The sequence below is a fragment of the Aureococcus anophagefferens genome, assembly GCF_000186865.1.
Source record: "Aureococcus anophagefferens unplaced genomic scaffold AURANscaffold_23, whole genome shotgun sequence".
Taxonomy (NCBI): Eukaryota; class Pelagophyceae; order Pelagomonadales; family Pelagomonadaceae; genus Aureococcus; species Aureococcus anophagefferens.
This window is the reverse complement of record NW_008705583.1, coordinates 508,300-525,694: the sequence shown is the minus strand read 5'-3', so window position 1 is coordinate 525,694 and position 17,395 is coordinate 508,300. Positions and strand designations below refer to the sequence as shown.

The 17,395-nt window shown below is 65.8% G+C and overlaps 3 protein-coding genes across 3 annotated transcripts; 1 reads left to right on the top strand and 2 right to left on the bottom strand.

Annotated features, from left to right (window-relative positions):
- Positions 1-1,930: 1,930 nt before the first annotated feature.
- On the bottom strand, positions 1,931-2,813 carry EST1 (hypothetical protein; the record flags this gene model as incomplete). Its single annotated transcript, XM_009041703.1, has 2 exons — positions 1,931-2,317; positions 2,475-2,813. The coding sequence occupies 2 exons, from the start codon at positions 2,811-2,813 to the stop codon at positions 1,931-1,933; spliced, it is 726 nt and encodes a 241-aa protein (XP_009039951.1).
- A 323-nt stretch (positions 2,814-3,136) lies between these two features.
- Positions 3,137-3,769, top strand: AURANDRAFT_15260 (hypothetical protein; the record flags this gene model as incomplete). The annotated part of the gene is made up of 1 exon (XM_009041744.1): positions 3,137-3,769. A coding segment is annotated over one exon (633 nt), but the record flags the coding sequence as incomplete, so codon positions are not given.
- Positions 3,770-3,810: 41 nt separating this feature from the next.
- AURANDRAFT_38572 (hypothetical protein) lies at positions 3,811-16,839 on the bottom strand (the record flags this gene model as incomplete). The annotated part of the gene is made up of 4 exons (XM_009041702.1): positions 3,811-8,507; positions 8,591-11,906; positions 11,963-12,709; positions 12,763-16,839. 4 exons carry the CDS (start codon positions 16,582-16,584, stop codon positions 3,835-3,837), a joined length of 12,558 nt encoding a protein of 4,185 aa, XP_009039950.1.
- Positions 16,840-17,395: the final 556 nt, after the last annotated feature.

The window sequence follows — 17,395 nt, the reverse complement described above, 5'->3', positions numbered from 1 at the left end:
GCGCGACGTACGGCGTCGGGTTCGTGTTCCAGGGGCTCCGGAGCAGGCCGTAGGGGTTCGTCACGTTGCTGAAGGACGTCGCCGCGTTCATCACGTGCGTGAAGGCCCAGCGGCCGTGGGCGATGGCGTGGTCGCTGCGGTTCGGGTTCGCGCTCCCGAACCACTCGTCGCGGAAAATCCGCGATTCGACGTAGTCGAAGTGGTCGCCGCTCTCCGCGGCGTCGATGGTGTAGTCCCAGTAGTGGGAGCAGACCTCCGGGTTCACGGATCGCAGGGAGCTCTCGAACTGGAGCGTGATGCCCACGTGGTGGTTCAGAAAGCCCGCGTCGTCGTGCCAGTGGTCGCACTCGCGGTCCGCGGCGCCGTAGAGGTGCTCCCGGACGAGCCACGCGGCGGACTTGAAGTTCTCGCCGTACAATTTCACGCCGAGCTCCTGCTCCGTCGTGTAGACGACCTCCATGGCGTCGAAGTAGGCGTTGCGGTCGAAGTCCGTGAGGTCGCGCAACTCGCGGCGCACGTAGCGGCACGTGACGTTAAACGCCGCGAGCGCGCCCTTGGCCACGCGCCGCGCCTCGACGCGGTGCGCGCCGACGCGCGTGAACGTCACCTCGACCTCCTGGCCGCCCGTGGCGCGGAACATGGGCGCGGCCTCGTCCTCGTGCGTCGCGGTCCACTCGACGACCTCGTCCGACGCGACGTTGTCGAGCGTGAGCCGCGTGGCCTTGTGCGCCTCGACGAGGCGCTCGAAGGGGTACCAGCCGTCGCCGATGGGCGCGCCCAGGCGGCGCTCGTACGCGTTGGACACGCGCAGCTCCACGGGCGTCTCCGCGAGGTTCGACGCCGCCGCCGTCTCGTAGAGCGCCGCGACGCCGAGGGCCGCGGCGGCGCCGGCGCAGACCGCGAGGCCCACGACGACCATCTGCACCTTGCGCGGCCGGGACCGCGCGGAACGTGGCCGAGGCTCGCCTCCAGACAGCGGCGCGACCTCGTCCTGCGACAGGGGCTCCATCGCGCGGGCTGCGTCCTCCGATTACGGCAACATTGACTTGTCAGTTTGGAAGCAGCCCGACAATGGCTCTGCAAGACATCGAAGCCGACGGGCCGCAGGATCTCGCGCCTCTGAATGCCGGCCTCCGCCTCCTCGACGAGGCGCAGCAAGAGCGCGTCGTGATCAAAGAGGAGAAGCTCGACGAAGAGGACGCGCGCAAGTACGCCCACGCTTTCATCGAGAAGCAGAAGGATGAGATAGCCACGCTCAAGGAGGAGAAGGCTGCGCTGCAGAAGACACTCGAGCAGAAGGAGGAGATCATCAAGGAACAGGCGGCGCGCATCGCCGAGCTCGAGGGAAATACCACGCCCGAGCCCGCCGCTCCCGCCGAAACCGCCGCGCCTGCCGAGCCCGCGGTTCCCGATGAACCCATGGCTGCCAACGAACCTGAGCTCCCCGGGCCGGCCGCCGCGGCGGCTCCGGACGAAACGCGCAAGCGGAACTTCGATGAGCTCGATGTCGCGTTAACGCAACCAATCACAGAGAACGACTACAAGTCGTTAACGCAACGAATCACAGAGAACGACATCAAGTCGAACAAAATTCGCATCCCGCGGAATTCGACGGCGCGGTTGCTGCTCCCCGACGAGAACGCGAAGATTTACGTCGAACTAAAGGGAAATATCTGCGCTGTCGACTGGGACACAGGGAACGACAGGGACAGGCTGCGATCGGGATCGCTTCTGTTTCGGAAGCCGCGCTTGAAGGATTTTCAAGCGGATGATGTGTTCGGTCCTCCTGGATGGGACTCTAAACGTCCTCCACTCGTCGTACGCAGGCAGCCGGCCTTTATTATCAATGCCCTCGATGATGGATGTCATGACGGACTCAAATGGAAATATATCCTGTCCCGCCAGCCTGGGAACTAATACCATCTGACTCTTACAAGACGTGCGCGCGCAGCGCGTCGAGGACCCCTTGTGGGTGCGTCATGATGGGCTTGTGGCCCGCGCCGTCGAGCACGACGACGGCCGCCGCGGCCCGGAGCGCGTCCTCGTCGTGCGACACGATCCCGCCGCCGACGACGGTGTCGTCCGCGCCGTAGACGAGGAGGAGCTTGGGCCTCCCGGGCCGGCGGATCACGCTCGCGAGCGCGTCCTGGAGGAACGTCGCGTCGCCGGGCTCGCCGCTCAGGAGGTGGCGGATCTCCGCGCCGACGCGGTCCACGTAGCCGGCGTTGCCGCGGACCTGCTGCGCGACGTGGCGCTCGGCCTGCCGCGCGTAGGCCCCGTGGGCGCCGACCGCCAGGGCCTTCTCGAAGTCCCCGGCCTGCGATGCGACGACGTAGGGCGCGCCGCGGTCGAGGCCCGACCAGCCGATCCGAAAGAGCGGCGACGCGACGAAGGCCCGCTCGAGAGACGAGTCCCCGAGCGTGTCGAGCACGGGGCAGATGAGCGCGAGACCCGCGAGCGGCGCCGCCGAGGACGGCGTCCGCGTAGCGCGTCGCGTGGAGCGTGCCCATCGAGAAGCCGACGACGACGAGGTCCGCCGCGCGCGACCGCGTCGCGGCGTCGGCGACGACGGCGGCGATGGATTCGACGGCGGCGTCGCCGACGTCGTCGCGCCAGGGGTCGGCGCACGACGACGCGCCGTGGCCGGGCAGGTCGACGCACGCGACGGCCGCGACGCCCTCGGCCGAAGCGAGGAGCGGCGCCAGGTAGCAGAACTGGCGCGAGTCGCCGGTGAGGCCGTGCACGCACACGACGAGCGTGCTGCCACCGGCACCATCGAGGAGCCGGTAGGTCCGGCTCGGCGAGAGTGTCATCACCTCTCCGAAGGCGTCTTCCAACGACAGACCACCGCTGCGGCGCTGACGCTCGCGCGCGCGGCGCCGGTTCCGCGCCACGAGCGCGTACGCGACGAGCGCGGACGCCGACGCCGCGAGCGTTGCGACGACCAAGCGCGGCGGTGCCATTTACATCCAGTCTATTCCGTCGATCACACCATCACTTGTGAGGGAGTCTGGCCGACGTTGTCGCTGAACTTGAAACTGTCAAGCTGCCCTGACGATGTAGCTCTGCGTAAGGTGTAATGAAGAGGCCGCGCACACCCGAGGAAGAGCAACCGCTGCGGACCGCGCCGCCGCGCCCGTTGCAGAACCGAGTCACGCCGCATGGCGCCATCGTGCGCACTGCGGAGCGCTATCCGGATCCGACGGCCATGTTCGGGAACCGAGGCGTCCTCCACGACGACCGTCGCAACCTCGTGCGCCAGCACCGCGGCAAGATGTGGCTGTCGTGCCGATTGCGCGTCGATCGCACGCGAAAGGTGCAGCGCGACGACAACCGCGCCTTCAACGGGAGGAAGCGGACGCTCATGGCGCCGCGGCGCTACACCGAGCTCTTCTTCCTGGACGAGCCGACGAGCATGGCGGCGGGACATCGGCCCTGCGCGTGCTGCCGGCGGGCCGATTTCACGCGCTTCCTCGCGTGCTGGCGCGCGGCGCATCCGAACGGCCAGTGGACCGCGGGATCGATCGACGCCGCGCTCCACGACGAGCGCCTCGCGCGCCGGCTGCCCGCCGCGGCGCCGGCGGCGCTGCCCGACGGCGCCTTCGTCCTACGGAGCGCGGACGACTCCGCGTGGCTCAAATGGCGCGGGCGGCTCCACCGCTGGACGCACGGCGGCTACGTCGACGCGGCGCCCCTCGCCGCGGACGACGAGGTCCGCGTGCTCACGCCGAGCCTCCTCGTGGCGACGCTCGCCGCGGGCTTCGAGCCGAATGCGCCCCACGCCTCGGCGGGCGAGCGGGCCTCCCCGGTGGACGTCGGGTAAATTACGCGCGCCTAGAACTTGAGCGAGCAGAACGCGCCGACGCCGCCCTTGGCCCAGGTGAGCTGGTCGGCCTGCCCGAGGTTGTTCTTGCCGTCTTCCCTGTTCGAGGGGATCTCGATCCACATGACGAAGTTCGTACTGTGGCCCGTCGTCGAGAGCACGCCGCGCCTCGAGAGGACCTTGTAGATCGGGCACCGGTAGATGCCGCCCGTCGGGTCGACGCGGTCCTTGACGGGGCTGAGGTGCATGATGGGCGCCGGCGAGTAGAGCTGCTTCGGGCGCGAGTCGTTGAGGGAGCGGATGTCCGGGTCCCAGCGCGCGCCCTCGAGGAAGAGGCCGCGGATGTAGACGCCGTCCGCGGGCTTCTCCTTGATGCTCTCGGGGCTGAACGTGTCGAGCATGATGAAGTCGAAGGAGATGGTGTCGATGGGCAGCTGCTTCGACCGCGCGAAGTTCTGCATGGACCCCGTGAGGAAGGCCTGGGGGAAGTAGAAGCCGCTGATCCAGAACGTGATGGGGATGCCCGCGTCGATCCACGTGTGCACGAAGTCGAGGCGCTGCATGAGGTCGTCGACCCAGGGCGTCAGCGGCTTGAGCGACGGGTAGGCCTTGGACTCCCAGGCCGACGGCACGGCGGCGACGGCGATGCTGTTGCCCATGGACTCGAGCTCGTTCGACATGACGACCAAGCCCTGGAGCGCCTTCGCGAGCTCCGGGAGCGTGAGCTCCATGACCGTGATGAGCTTGTTGTAGCGGATGCACTCCTGGGCCAGCACCGTGTTCATGGACTCCTCGTAGACGACGGGGTACTGCATCTGGATCGCCTGGACGTCGAACAAGCCGCGCTTCTCGAGCTTGGCCGTGATGTCGTCGACCTCGCGCGCAATGAGCTCCTCGGAGCCGCCGCCGCCGCCGCCGCCGCCGCCGGACGACGCGAGGCTGAGCAGCGTGTCGAACATCTTGAAGGCCTCGTTGAAGGCGCAGGAGATGTTCGCGTTCTCGTGCATGCCGAAGATCGACGGGCCCGCCGTGAGCGGCAGCGACTCGATGTACTCCATGTAGGACGCGTGGGGGCTCTCCGGGTCCGGGTCGATGGATTTATAGATCTTCTCCGGGTCGAAGCAGAAGTCCTTCTCGAAGATGCGCTCGTTGTAGAACGACTTCATGATGACGTCGATCGTCCTTAAATCGATGTAGTCCGTCACGCGGCCGCCGTAGTTGATGTAGGACGTCAGGAAGCAGAGGACGCGGTAGGGGATGTACTCGTAGGAGTCGAGGAACATCTCGAGCTGGCCCCGGGAGATGTCCAGATCCGTCTCGTTGAACTCGTAGGGCACGTTCCACCCTAAAGGCCCGAACTTGCGCCGCTCCTGCGCGGACGCGTGGAAGAAGACGAGGGCGAAGAGCAGCTTGCGGTAGGCCTCGGGCTTGGACGTCACGGAGAGCTTCGCGTCGTCGAGCTTGAAGAAGACCGATTTCAAGTTCGCCTTGAGGCCCTTGGGCGGCTCGTTCGTCATCTTGACGCCGTTCTGGAGGATGGACACGGGGAAGTCGCCGCAGGGCATGGACGTGAGCCAGAGCCGAAAGTCCTTGTGCGTCGCGTCGGGGCTCAGCCCGTCGCAGAGGCGCTCGAGCTCCGTGAGCCAGGAGATGAAGAGGTGGCAGTTCTGGAGGTAGACCCAGGACCCCTTCTGCGTCGCCTCCTCGATCATCTTCGTCGCCTTCGTGCCCTGGCCCTGGCCCAGGGACAGCTTCTTCACCTTCTTGTCGAAGCGCATCTCCGCGCAGAACAAATTGAACGCCTTCGTCGGGTCGCTGCCCTTCGTGAGCACGAAGATCAAGGGCGTCAGGTTCGACGAGTCCTTGTAGCAGGCCGGCAGGTTGAAGGGCGGCGGCTCGATGAAGCGCTGGCCGAGCTTCTCGATGACGTAGTTCATGACGCCGTCGGGGATCTTGTCCGCGCGGAGCGCGCGGAGCACCATGAGCTTCTGGAACGAGTTCAGGGTGAACTCCCACTTGGCCGGGAGCGCGACCTTGTGGGGCTCGATGTGGTCGTAGTACTTGCGCCACTCGTCGATGTAGGTCCCGAAGTCCTTCTCGAAGCCCGCGAACTTCTCCATGCCCCCGAGCATCAAAACCTCGGACCACATGCGGCCGTCGAGCCAGCCGCTCGGCGCGCCCTCCGGCGCGGGGTTCTCCGCGGTCTTCGGGTTCGGCGCCTTGCCCGAGATGAGGAAGCGCCACTCGACGGGGTCGATGTCGCCCGCGCCCTCGAGGATCTTGATCGTCATGAGGAAGGACAGGAGGAGCTTGTCCTTCTCGAAGAGCGACCGGCAGACGTTGACGTAGACGTAGTACGTGAAGAAGTCGTTCAAAATCTCCAGGCGCGCCTCGAGGTCGTCGTTCGCGTCCGCGAGGCGGATCGCCGCCACGAAGAGCGCCGTGAACCACTGGAGCGAGTACTGGTACATGGGGTCGACGACGGCGAGGCCGACGACGGAGAAGTACAGGATCGTCGCGCGGTAGGCCACGGGGCGGTAGCGCTCGCGGCTCGTGTCGATCTCGCGCTCCGTCGTCTCGGCCTCGGCGACCTTGGCCGTGATCTCCTGGGACGTCTTCTTCGACGACGCGAGCGTCTCGATGAGCTCGTGGTCGTCGAGGATGTTGCCCGTCGAGTTCGAGAGCATGTACAAAATCTTGTCCTCGATCTCCTTGAGCTCCTTCTTCATCGACGCGTTCGCCACCACGAGCGAGTTCTTCTTCTCCTCCATGTCCGGCCGCTCCTCGACGACGACGACGCCCAGGAGCTGGTCCTCCAGGCCCACGGGCGTGATCGCGAAGTTCAGCAAAGACACCTTGACGCAGACCTCGGGCGCGTAGTGCGGGTTCGGCATCTTCGTCGTCATGAAGAACTTGAACGAGTCGTTCCAGGGGATCGTGGAGTCGCCGATCTTGATCATCTCCGTGCCGCCCTGGAGGAACTTCTGCTGGAGGAGCAGCGGCTCGAGCGCGGCGTCGAGCGTCTCGCCGACGTTCTCGAGGAGCACCCAGCGGCCGAAGCGCACCGCGTTCTCGAGGGTCCGCAGGAAGTTCTTCTCCGTGAGCTTCGTCGTCTCGATGCCGTTCTCCGCGAGGTGGGGGTCCTTGCCCATGTTCTTGATGAAGCGGTTCGCCTGGCCCTGGGGGTCGATGAGCAAGGGAAAACGCCTCGCGCGCGACATGATGATGCCGTTCTCCACGGAGGACGCGTCCTGGGGCAGGCCGCAGATGGTCCAGGTGCGGATGGCGACGGCGTCGGCGAGGGTCTGGCGGATGTCGCAGCCCTCCGTGTGGGGCAGCTGGAGCTCGCGGAGCGTGTCCTGCCAGTCGCGCGTGAGCTCCTTGCGGAAGTCGGGCGTGAAGGGGCCGCTGTAGGCGATCGTCGCCGAGGAGATGAGGGAGTCGCCGATGAGGGACGTGTAGTCGAGCTCGAGCTTGGCGCAGGACTCGGTCCAGCGGCTCCGCTCGCCGCCGAGACCGCCGATGAGCTTCTGCGCGCGGTCGAGGCGCGCGCGGCACTCGTCGACGTCCTTCTTCAGCTGCTCCTTCTTCGCGTTGGCGTCGTTGAACTCCGACTCGAGGCGCGCGATCTTCTGCATGACCTCGCTCAGCGTGCCCTGGGCCACCGCGAGGGCCGCCTGCGTGATCTTCAGCGACTCCGTCGCCTCCGCCAAAAGCTTCTTCTTCGGCTCGACCATGACGGACACCTCGTGGTACTTGTGCATGGCGCGCACCCACATGCACATGGCCGTGCAGGCCTTGGAGGCCTTCTCGATGACGGAGGGCTGGAACTCCTCCATCGCGATGTACGGCGCGATCTGCGAGATGATCTTCGTCGGGATGTTGTCCTTGTCGTAGGCCTTCATCTTGTCGATGAGCTTGGCGCCTAGACTCAGCACCTCCTTCTGGGCCGCCTTGAAGTAGTTCATGATCTTCTTGCCCGGGTTCGCGGGGTCCTTCTCCATCTCGGGCTTCACACCGAACATGATGCAGCACGCCTCCATCGTCAGCTTCACGCCAAAGGGCGGCTTGCCCATGGTCTTGACCTCGTCGATGTCGCTCTTCTTCAGCGAATTCAGGCACTTGACGGCCTCGTCGAGGGCGGGCAGGGCCTCGTCCAGGTCCTTCTGCGCGTCGTCGGCGATGGCCTGCGTCTCCGCCTCCTTCTCGCGCGCGGACGCCTCCTCCGCGGCGACGACCTTCTGCGTCTCCGCCGCGTCCTTCTTGTCGGCGTCGATGTGGATGATCATCTGCTCGACCTCGGCCTGGGTCTTGATGAGCTTGGGCTCCATGTCCGTGAGCTGCACCTGGAGCGCCTCGACCTGCGTCGCCGTCGAGATGAGCTTGTCGAGGCCGACCTGGAGCCGGTTCTTGAGCGTGCCGACCTCGTCGCGCTTCAAGCCCAGGACCTGGTTGTAGGTCGAGAGCAGCTCGAGGTAGGACGTCGGCGTCACGTAGTTGTGGCGGCCGAGCTCCGAGAGGAACGTCTCGGACTTGCGCGCGACGGACATGTGCGCGTGCTTGACGAAGGTCACGACGGACTGGAGGTGCTCCTCCAATTTCAGGTCCGTCTCCGTCATGGACCGCGTCGCGACGGACTGGAGCGCCTCCTCGGGCCACTCCGCGAACCAGTCGATCGTGCAGCCTGCGGCGCGCGCGGGGGTTTCGAGCGGGGGAGACGGGGCGGGGCGGGGCGGGGGGCGAGCCCAGGGGACGCGGCTCGCCCACAGTTGACGATGGACGGGAACTTGCGGAGGCGCGTGCGGAAGGCCTCGCCGAGGGGCGACATGCAGAGCACGAGGTGGATGTTGGCCATGACGCGCTGGATGAACTGCGCGAAGATGTTGAGCTTCGTCGGCTGGATGCGCTTGCGGACGCAGTCCTGCTTGCACGTCGTCATGATGTTGTCCATGTCCTCGACGGCGTAGATGTTGGGCACGTCGCCCGTGTTGAGCACGTTGTTGATGTCCTCGAGCATGGACTCGAAGACGATCTGCGTGTCCGAGAAGAGGAAGACGACGGGCTGCGCCTTGATGCCCGCGAGCAGCAGCACCTCCTTCAGCGCCTCGCGCCACTCCGACATGCCGAAGCCCTTGGTGATCTCGATCTGGGAGATCTTGTAGTCGCACATGAACGTCGCGAGCCGCGTGAGCGACTGGCGGCCCGAGCCGCCGACGCCCAGGAGCAGCACGTTGCCCTTGGGCTGGCGCATGACGCGCGTGATGCGGGCCACGTGGGAGATGGCGTCCATGAACATGACGAGGTGCATGGGCTGCTTCGAGTCCTGGTTGTACTCCGTCAGGTACTCCTCGATCGTCGGCTGGAGCTGCGCCATGTCCTTGACCTCCTCGTAGAGCCGCGGGTCCGCGCCCGGGACCATGAAGTCGCCGAAGATGATGGGGTACTCGATGGACGCCTTGTGGTCCTCGCCGCAGTGCTTGCCCGCGGCGGCCAAGATGAGCTCGTCGAACCACGCGTGGTCCTCCGCGTTGATGAGCCGGTCGCCGAAGATGCGCTGGTTCTCGTGCGTAAACAAGCGCACGAAGTCGCGCGCGGTCTTCACGTTGCGCGCCGTGACCATCAGCACGCCCTGGAAGACCTTGGAGATGTCCCGCAGATTGAACTGGTAGTGGCTCTTCGCCGGCGTCGGCCTTAAATCGCTCAAAATCGTGTTGTAGATCAGGATCGTCGCGTCGACGACGCCGCCGCAGAGCGCCTGGATCTCGTCCGCGAAGCGGTTCGTCGTCAGAAAGTTGGACAGGATGGTCTGGAAGATGAGCTGCATGGACTTGTCCTCCATGGGCGTGTAGCCCACGGTGTTGAAGTGGCGCGGGAACCGCGCGGACAGCGAGTTGCGCCCGCCGCCGGGCGGGCCGCACGCGCAGACGAAGATGACGTCGATGATGCGCCGGAACGTCAGCGCCTTGCGGTCGTACCAGCCCTCGTTGTCGAACCACTGGCGCAGGATCTCGATGGGCGGCTGCGCGCCGTACTCCTCCTTCATGGGCATGTTCACGTCGTCGACGAAGATGACGTACTTCTTGCCCGCCGCGGGGCCGAAGATGCCCTTGCGCCGCTTCTCGCACTTGCCGTCGAGCTGGTCCTGGATCTGGTTCGCCGACGTCTGCGCCGAGAAGGTGATGCAGATGGGCACGTACGAGTCCGGGAAGCCGCCCTGCAAGTGGCGCGAGATGTTCACCGTCTTGCCCGTGCCCGTGGGGCCGCTCATCATCACGTGCTTGCCGTTCGTCACCAGCGTGTCGAGCAGATAGGTGTAGCGCACGCTGTCGAGCGTCGGGATGATGAGCTCCGCGAAGCTCGCCGCGGCGTCGTGCTCGTAGCCGGCGACCGTGTCCATCCACGGCACCCACTCGTTCTTCTCCATGTCGAAGAGGTAGTCGTAGATGAAGCCGCCCGCGGGGATCTGGCGCTTGCTGTCGTTCATGAACATGAAGTTGCGCAGCCACGCGTCCATGACCTGGCGGCCCCGCGTGTCCACCGTACAACACGCGGACCAGATGAACGCGAAGATGAAGATGGGCTCGATCTGCGTCGCCACGAGGTCGACGTCCTCGGCCGTCTTCGGCTCCACGCCCTCCTTGGGGTGGAAGGGCTCGAAGGCGCAGTCCATCAGGTTCAGCAGCGCGTCCAGGAGCGCGCCGTCGACCGTCGGGAACGGCTCGTTCAGGTTCCGGCGGATCAGCGCGGCCGCGGGGCCGAAATAGGTATCAAAAAGCGTCTGCAGCACGGTCTTGTGCGGCGCCCCGAAGGACTCCGGGAGCTTCTGGAGCCACGACTGGACGATGGGGTCCGCGCCGAGCGACTTGGGCTCCATGTAGATCATGCCGCAGCGGCTCACCGTCGCGGGCGACGCGACGGCCAGGTCCTCGGGCTCGAACATCATCGTCATCTGGTCCGACAGGGACATGATCTCGCCGGACGTCAGGCAGAGCTTCTTGTTGTCGTCGAGCACCGTGTTCATGTTCTCGATCCAGATCGCGTCGACGGGGCCGTCGAAGAGCACCCACTGGAGGTCCGGCTTCGTGTTCTTGATGCAGAGGCGCACGATGGACGCCAAGATGCCGTCCTGCCACTCGTGCGTGTTCGCGTCGAACATGCCGTAGAGCTGGCCCATGGTGATGGACTTGGGGTTGAGGTGGTGGATGTCGACCTTCTCGTAGCGGTTGCCCTCGAAGTTCTGCTCGTTGAGCATGGTCAGCGCGCGCTGGAGCGTGCGGATGTTCGACGACTTGCCGCCGCCCGTCGGGCCGACGACCATGAGGCCGTGGCGCACGCAGATCATCTCGTAGAGCTCGATGTTCTTGCGGATGAAGATGGGCACGGCCTGGAGCGTCTTCTCGCTGATGGCGGCCTTGAGGCACGTGATGAGGGGCCCGTAGTCGAAGGGCGGCCGCGTGATGCCCGGGAAGAGGTCCGACAGGATGCCGTCGAAGAGCGGCAGGTCGTGCGCGAGGAACTTGGGCACGTTCACGTCCTGCAGCGCGCGGAGCAGCAGCGCCTCCTCGTTCTCCTCCGGCGCCGCGCGCTTCAGGTTGCCCGCGGCCGTGATGACGGTCTTGACGGCGCGCATGCCGTAGTCGTAGTGGTCCTGGCTGCTGAGCTGCTCGGAGCACAGCCGGAACGTCGCGACCATCTTCTTCGCGCACTTGCGGTTCTCCATGTAGCCGTAGGAGAAGAGCATGATCTCGCCGATGAGGGCGTAGTCGGGGACCATCATGGCCACGGGTCTAAACAAGGCCTCGAGGTTGTCCGGGAGCTCGGAGCGGCCCGCGTAGCCCGGGTTCATCGTGATGAAGACGGCGAACTCCGGGTTCACGTTGATGTCCGTGTCCTCGAACATGATGCGCTCCTCGTTGCGCTGGACGGCGCCCTGGAGCGTCATGATCTGCTGGGCGATGACGCTGAGGACCTCGATGTTGATGCGGTTGAACTCGTCGAAGCACGCCCACGCGCCCGCGGACGCGAGGCCCTTGAAGAACTTGCCCATCGCGCGGTAGTCCAGGCCGTCGGAACCTAGGAGTAGCTAACGTCAAAAATGGCATCGAGCGCCGCGGACGCGGCGCGCGCGCAATTAAAGACGACGCACTGCTTCGCGAGGGCCTTCGCGAGGTCCTTCGTCGTCTCCGTCTTGCCCGTGCCCGCGGGCCCCGCGGGCGCGCCGCCGAGGATCATCTGCAGCGCGCCCATGATCGTGATGTAGCACTTGTCCGTGAGCGGCGTGATGACGAGGCGGAAGGAGTTGCCCAGGTACTCGTAGCCGTAGGCGCGCTTCGACTCGACCTGCTTGACCCAGAGGTCGCCCGACGCGTCGTCGCCCTCCCAGTAGAAGCGCATCTGCGACTGCCAGTCGAAGTCCGTGCAGGACGACACGCCCGCGTCGGCCATGGCCTTCATGACGTCGCGCGCGTGCACGTCGATGACCGCGAGCGCGCCGACGGTCGTCCGCTGGCCCTTGGACAGGTCCGTGCGGATGAGGATGACCATGTCCTGGAGCTGGGACTTGCACTGCTCGTAGTACTCGAAGATGCCCGCGTTGCCCTTGGACGCCATGATCTCCTCGACCTCCTGCGTCCAGTGGACCTGCGACCCGTTGAGCACGACCTGGCCCGGCCACTCGATCATCCACCGCGTCCGCTTCGTCTCCGGGTAGGCGCGCACGGCGCGGATCATGTGGTCGCGCACGGCCTTGCACATGGCGACGTTGATCTCGACCATCCAGTCCTCGATGTTCTTGTTCACGGGGTTCACGGGCGCGACGAAGTCGACGATCTCCTTCTCGCTCGAGTTCATGCGCGAGATCGTCAGGTCCGCCTCGAAGTCGAGGGACTTGATGCCCTATGGGGAAGAGTGTCGGGTCCGCGAACGAAACCAAAAGAAACGCGGGAAGCACGCGCCTCGAAGCACTTGCGGAGGTGGGGCTGGACCATGCGCGGGTCCTTCGTCTCCGACAGGATCTCGAGGAGGTCGCCGTCGCTGAGAAAATAAAACCGGGAGAAGCCCGCGCGCTTCGTCTCGAGGTAGTCGCTCAGGCCCTTCTGGACCATGTCCAGCAGCTTGTTCGACTCGCGGAAGCGCTCGAGAAGCTTGGGGTCGTTGCAGAAGAGGATCGCGAGCGTCGTGCCACTCGCCGCGCTGTTGAGCGTCTGGCGCCAGTGCTTGTCCACGGTCGCGAAGCGCTTGCCCTCGACGGGCAGCTGCTTGTTGATGTCCGGCGAGTCGAAGATGGGCTGGAGGTAGAGCCAGTTCTTCTGGACCGCGACCCACTCGTCGATGAGCTCCGAGACGATCTGGAGCGTCGTGTTCCACTTCTCGATGCGCTCCTCGAAGGGGCCCTTGAAGGCGGAGAAGGTCATGGCCTGGGTCGTCGTGATGTGCTCGTCCAGCAGGGCCATGTACTCGTCGATGCCGCGCAAGATCGACGTGCCCGTCTCCTTGTAGGGCTCGATCTGGAGCGTGACGTCGCTCCAGGCCTTCTCCATGGTGTCGAGCGAGTTCTCGATGGCGTACTCCTTGCCCGCGACCTCGCTGATCTTGGTGATGACGTCGACGTGGTCCTGGAGCTTCATCTCGAAGATCGTCTCGAGCGTGTACGACTCGTCGGGCTTCACGTCGACCTTGATCTTCTGCGACAGGTTCTCCCAGTGGCGGTCGCGCATGCCCTGCTGGCGCAGGGCGATGACGAGGGGCACGTGGGGCCGGAACTCGTTGACCTGGCCCAGGATCGTGCGGCAGACGTTGAGGCAGCCGTCGAGCTTCTGCGCCTCGAACGTCTTCTCGCACTTGACCAGGACGCGGTAGATCGTCGTCGTGTCCGTCTCGATGCCCTCGGCGTCGAGCTTCAGGAAGTCGTCGCTCATCCACTTCTTGTGGTACTGGAGCCAGTGGTCGACCTGCTCCCACATGTTGCCGTAGGGCTCGAACTTCTTCGCGACGTCGCGCAAGAGGTCGTACTGCGTCACCTCCTTGTTGAAGAGGGCCTCGCGCGAGTTGAAGAGGCGCGCCTCGTCCTCGGCGGACGCCAGGTCCTTCTTGATGCGCCGCACGTGCGCCGAGACCTGGTCCACGAGCTTGAGGTCGTAGAACGTCCTTAAATTGTCGACCTCGTCCATGTAGCCCCGGAGGCGCTCGCGGAACTCGCCCTGGGCCTCCTCCATGTCGTTCTCGTAGGACTTTTCGAGTTTCAAACAGTGCTCCTCGAGCTCCTCGCACTTGTCCGCGACCTTCTTCGGCCAGCCGAAGACCTCCCAGCGGAGCCGGAAGTCGCCCGGGTCGAGCTTGTAGAGGATGCCCTCGAGGACGCCGTAGTTCTCCATGGACGTGTCGATGACCTTTTGTAATTTAAACACCGCGTCGGGGATCGTCTCCATGTAGTCGCGGAGCTCCGTGAGCTCCTCGATGTTCGTCGGCTTCGCGTTCAACTTGCGCATGATGTCCCCGAAGGACACGGTGGAGTCCGCGGCGTGCTGGTTCGTCTTGATGGCGACGAGGTCCAACAGCATCTTCGCGATGCGGCCGTGCTTCTCGGCGAGGATGCGGCCCACGGTCTTGCCCGAGACGGCGAAGAGGCCCACGGCGACGGTCTCCGGGATGAGCGCCTCGACCTTCTTCTGCTCGCCGAGGTGCTTCTCCGCGAGGCTCTTGAGCGCGGGCACGTCGAGGGGCGGGATCGCCAGCTCGTTCTTCTCGTCCTCCGTCAGCCCCGGGGGCGGGCCGCCCCACTTGGCCTCCGCGTCGCCGATGTACGCGTCGACGTCTAACCGCAGGAACTCGAGGAACCCGTCGTAGGTCGCCAGGTAGGCCTCCAACGGCGCGACGGCCGCGCGCAGCGTCTGCGCGACCTCGGCCCGCAGGTCGATGACCCACTGCTCCGTGGGGTGCACGGACGTCATGATCGGGTCGTGGCTCCAGAAGAGCCGCGTCATCACGCGGCGCTCGACCTGGACGATGGACTGGGTCTGGATGATGGCCTGGTCGAAGTGCTTCAACGGGATCTCCTCGAAGGCCGCGAGGTTCGACGAGTAGCCTAAGGTTTTGTCGTCGCCCTCGCCGACGATGACGATGTCGATGAGGAACAGGGGCAGCCGCTTCGCCTTGGACGCGACGCCCGCCGTCGGGTAGGTCGTCGTGACGTCGTTGGAGCCGCGCACCTCGACGTCGCAGTCGCAGGCGCGGATGAGGTAGGCCGCGTACGCGCGGATGCTGTCTTCCACTAAATACCGCATCGAGTCCTGCATCATGAAGTTGACGAACTGCAGGAACTTCTTCAGCTTGGAGAAGGCGTAGACCTCGTTGTTCGCCTCCTCGAGGTTGAACCAGCCCTTCTTGACGTCCTTGAGCTGCTGGCGCACGTGGCCGCAGACGTTCGACGGCCAGCTTTCCCGGAGCCGGCCCGCGACGGCCTGCGTCGCCTCGTGCTGCGTGTTCGCGAACTCCTCGACGCGCACGGACTTCGTGAGGAAGTTGAAGAAGCTCAGGGCCATGACCTTCAGGCACTCCTGCTTCACGTTGACGACGATCTTGATGATCTCGGGCCGCGTGAGGCACGAGTGGAAGCGGAACTCCTTGTAGGCCACGCCGAAGTCGTAGCCCGGCGGCAGCGCGATGGTCCCCTGGCGCCGCGGCGGCGGCTTCGCCTCCTCGCGGGGCAATACAATAGCCCGCAGGAGCTCGTTCGTGTCGCCCTCCGCGGCGTGCGTCGCCCGGAAGACGATCTTGTTGAGCGTCCGCGTGTAGTCCGTGTTCACCTCGGCGATGACGCGCGACGTCTCGAGGGCCGTGCGCCGCAGCGCCTTCGTGTTGATGGCCAAGGCTAAGATGCGGCCGCAGAGCTCCGAGTCCAGCGGCTTCGTGCCCTCCGTCGGCATGCAGTCGACGTACAGGTTGTGGAGCAGCACGGCCTCGGCGTCGCGGCGCCGCGCGTGGGCGTCCGTGACGCGCTCCACGAACACAAACGGGTCCTCGGCGACGAAGCAGATGTGCATGCGGTGCACGGGCGTCGGCTCGACGGGCTCCGTCTCCGGCGCCGCGCCCTCGTCCGGGTCCCACGCGACGCCGAAGCGCTCCGCGGCGGCGTCGTAGGACACGACCTTGCCCCGGCGCCAGACGCCCTGCTCCGTCGCCTCGTCGCGCATGTGGAGCGCGCGGCAGGGCAGGCCCTGCTGGTTGCCCGCGTCGTCCGTGCCCATCGCGAGCCACGCGTCCGCCGTGTGGACCTCGAAGTCGCCGTTGTCGAAGACGATCAGGGGCAGCGCCGACCCCGGCGGCACGTCGCCCTCGTCGCCCTTGCCGCCCAACAGCTGGGAGCTGTAGGGCACGCTGTAGTCGATGCCCTTGGCCATGAGCAGCGTCTCGATGTCCTGCGCCGCGTAGAGCCGCTTGCGCCGCTCGATCTCGAGCTTGCGCGGCATGCCGCCGGGCTTGGGCTTGTAGGCCGTGATGACCTTGGGCTCGATGGCGTGGTTGTCGAAGGCGAGCTCGCTCACGTTCGTCGGCCGCACGTCCGCGAGCGCGCCGTCGGCCGCGAACGCGGCCGCGAGCGGCGGCTTCTGGGTCTTCATGTCCTCCATCTCGAAGACGCTCTCGGAGACGACGTCCTCGGGCTTGAGGCCATAGCTCAGGAGCTCGCTGAAGTAGGCCCGCTGGTGGCTCGTCGCCCCGCCCGGCGGCGGCGGCGGCCAGTCGCTCGTCTCCCCCGACGTCATGGCGCCGGGCCTGGCTCCACCCGCTCCGGGCGGCGCCCGTCCGTCGGCGAAACCGGAACCGCGCGGCCTCGGGTGCGGAGCGCCGCCCGCGAGCACGTCGCGCGGAAGGGCTGCGCCGGGCAGCACACAGCCCAAGCGCTGAGCCGAGCCGAGAGGGAAACGTCGAGAGGAAACGTTGAAGCGGATATGCAATCCGTCCCTCGAGCCGTTGGGGGGGAACCGACCATCGTCCTAGTGCTTCAATTTTACGGGGTTCATCAGCCCGTCGGCGGCGTAGACCGCGGCCTTTTTCTTCTTCTTGCGCTTGAAGCAGCACGACAGGACGTTCATGATGCGGTCGAACTTCTCCTGCTTGCGGAGCTTGTCCGGCTCGATGATCTCCACGTACGCGTCGAGGAAGGCCGGCGCGTACTGCATGATGAGTTCCTTCTCCTCCATGGCCTCGACGTCCCCCGACCGGAGCGCCTTGCCGCCGACCTGGTTGTAGGCCTTGCGGAGCGCCCACTCGTCGGGCCGCCGCGTCTTTGTCGCCGCGCAGACCATCTTCTCCGTCTCCGCCTCGTCGAGCCAGCCCTTCTCGCCGACGTCGAAGAGCGTGAACTGCTCGACCCAGGCCTTGTGGCGCTTCTTCGTGTCCTTGCGCTTGTCCATGTACTCCTTGTAGTTGGCGACGACGTCGTCGAGCTGGTCCCGGGGGAGGCCGTGCTTGAGCTTGCCGTTGGGCTTGATGACGCCGATGTGGACGAGGGCGTCGTCGGGCGGCGAGACGCCGTTGATCTTCTCGAAGAACTGGATGGTCTGGTGCTTGTCG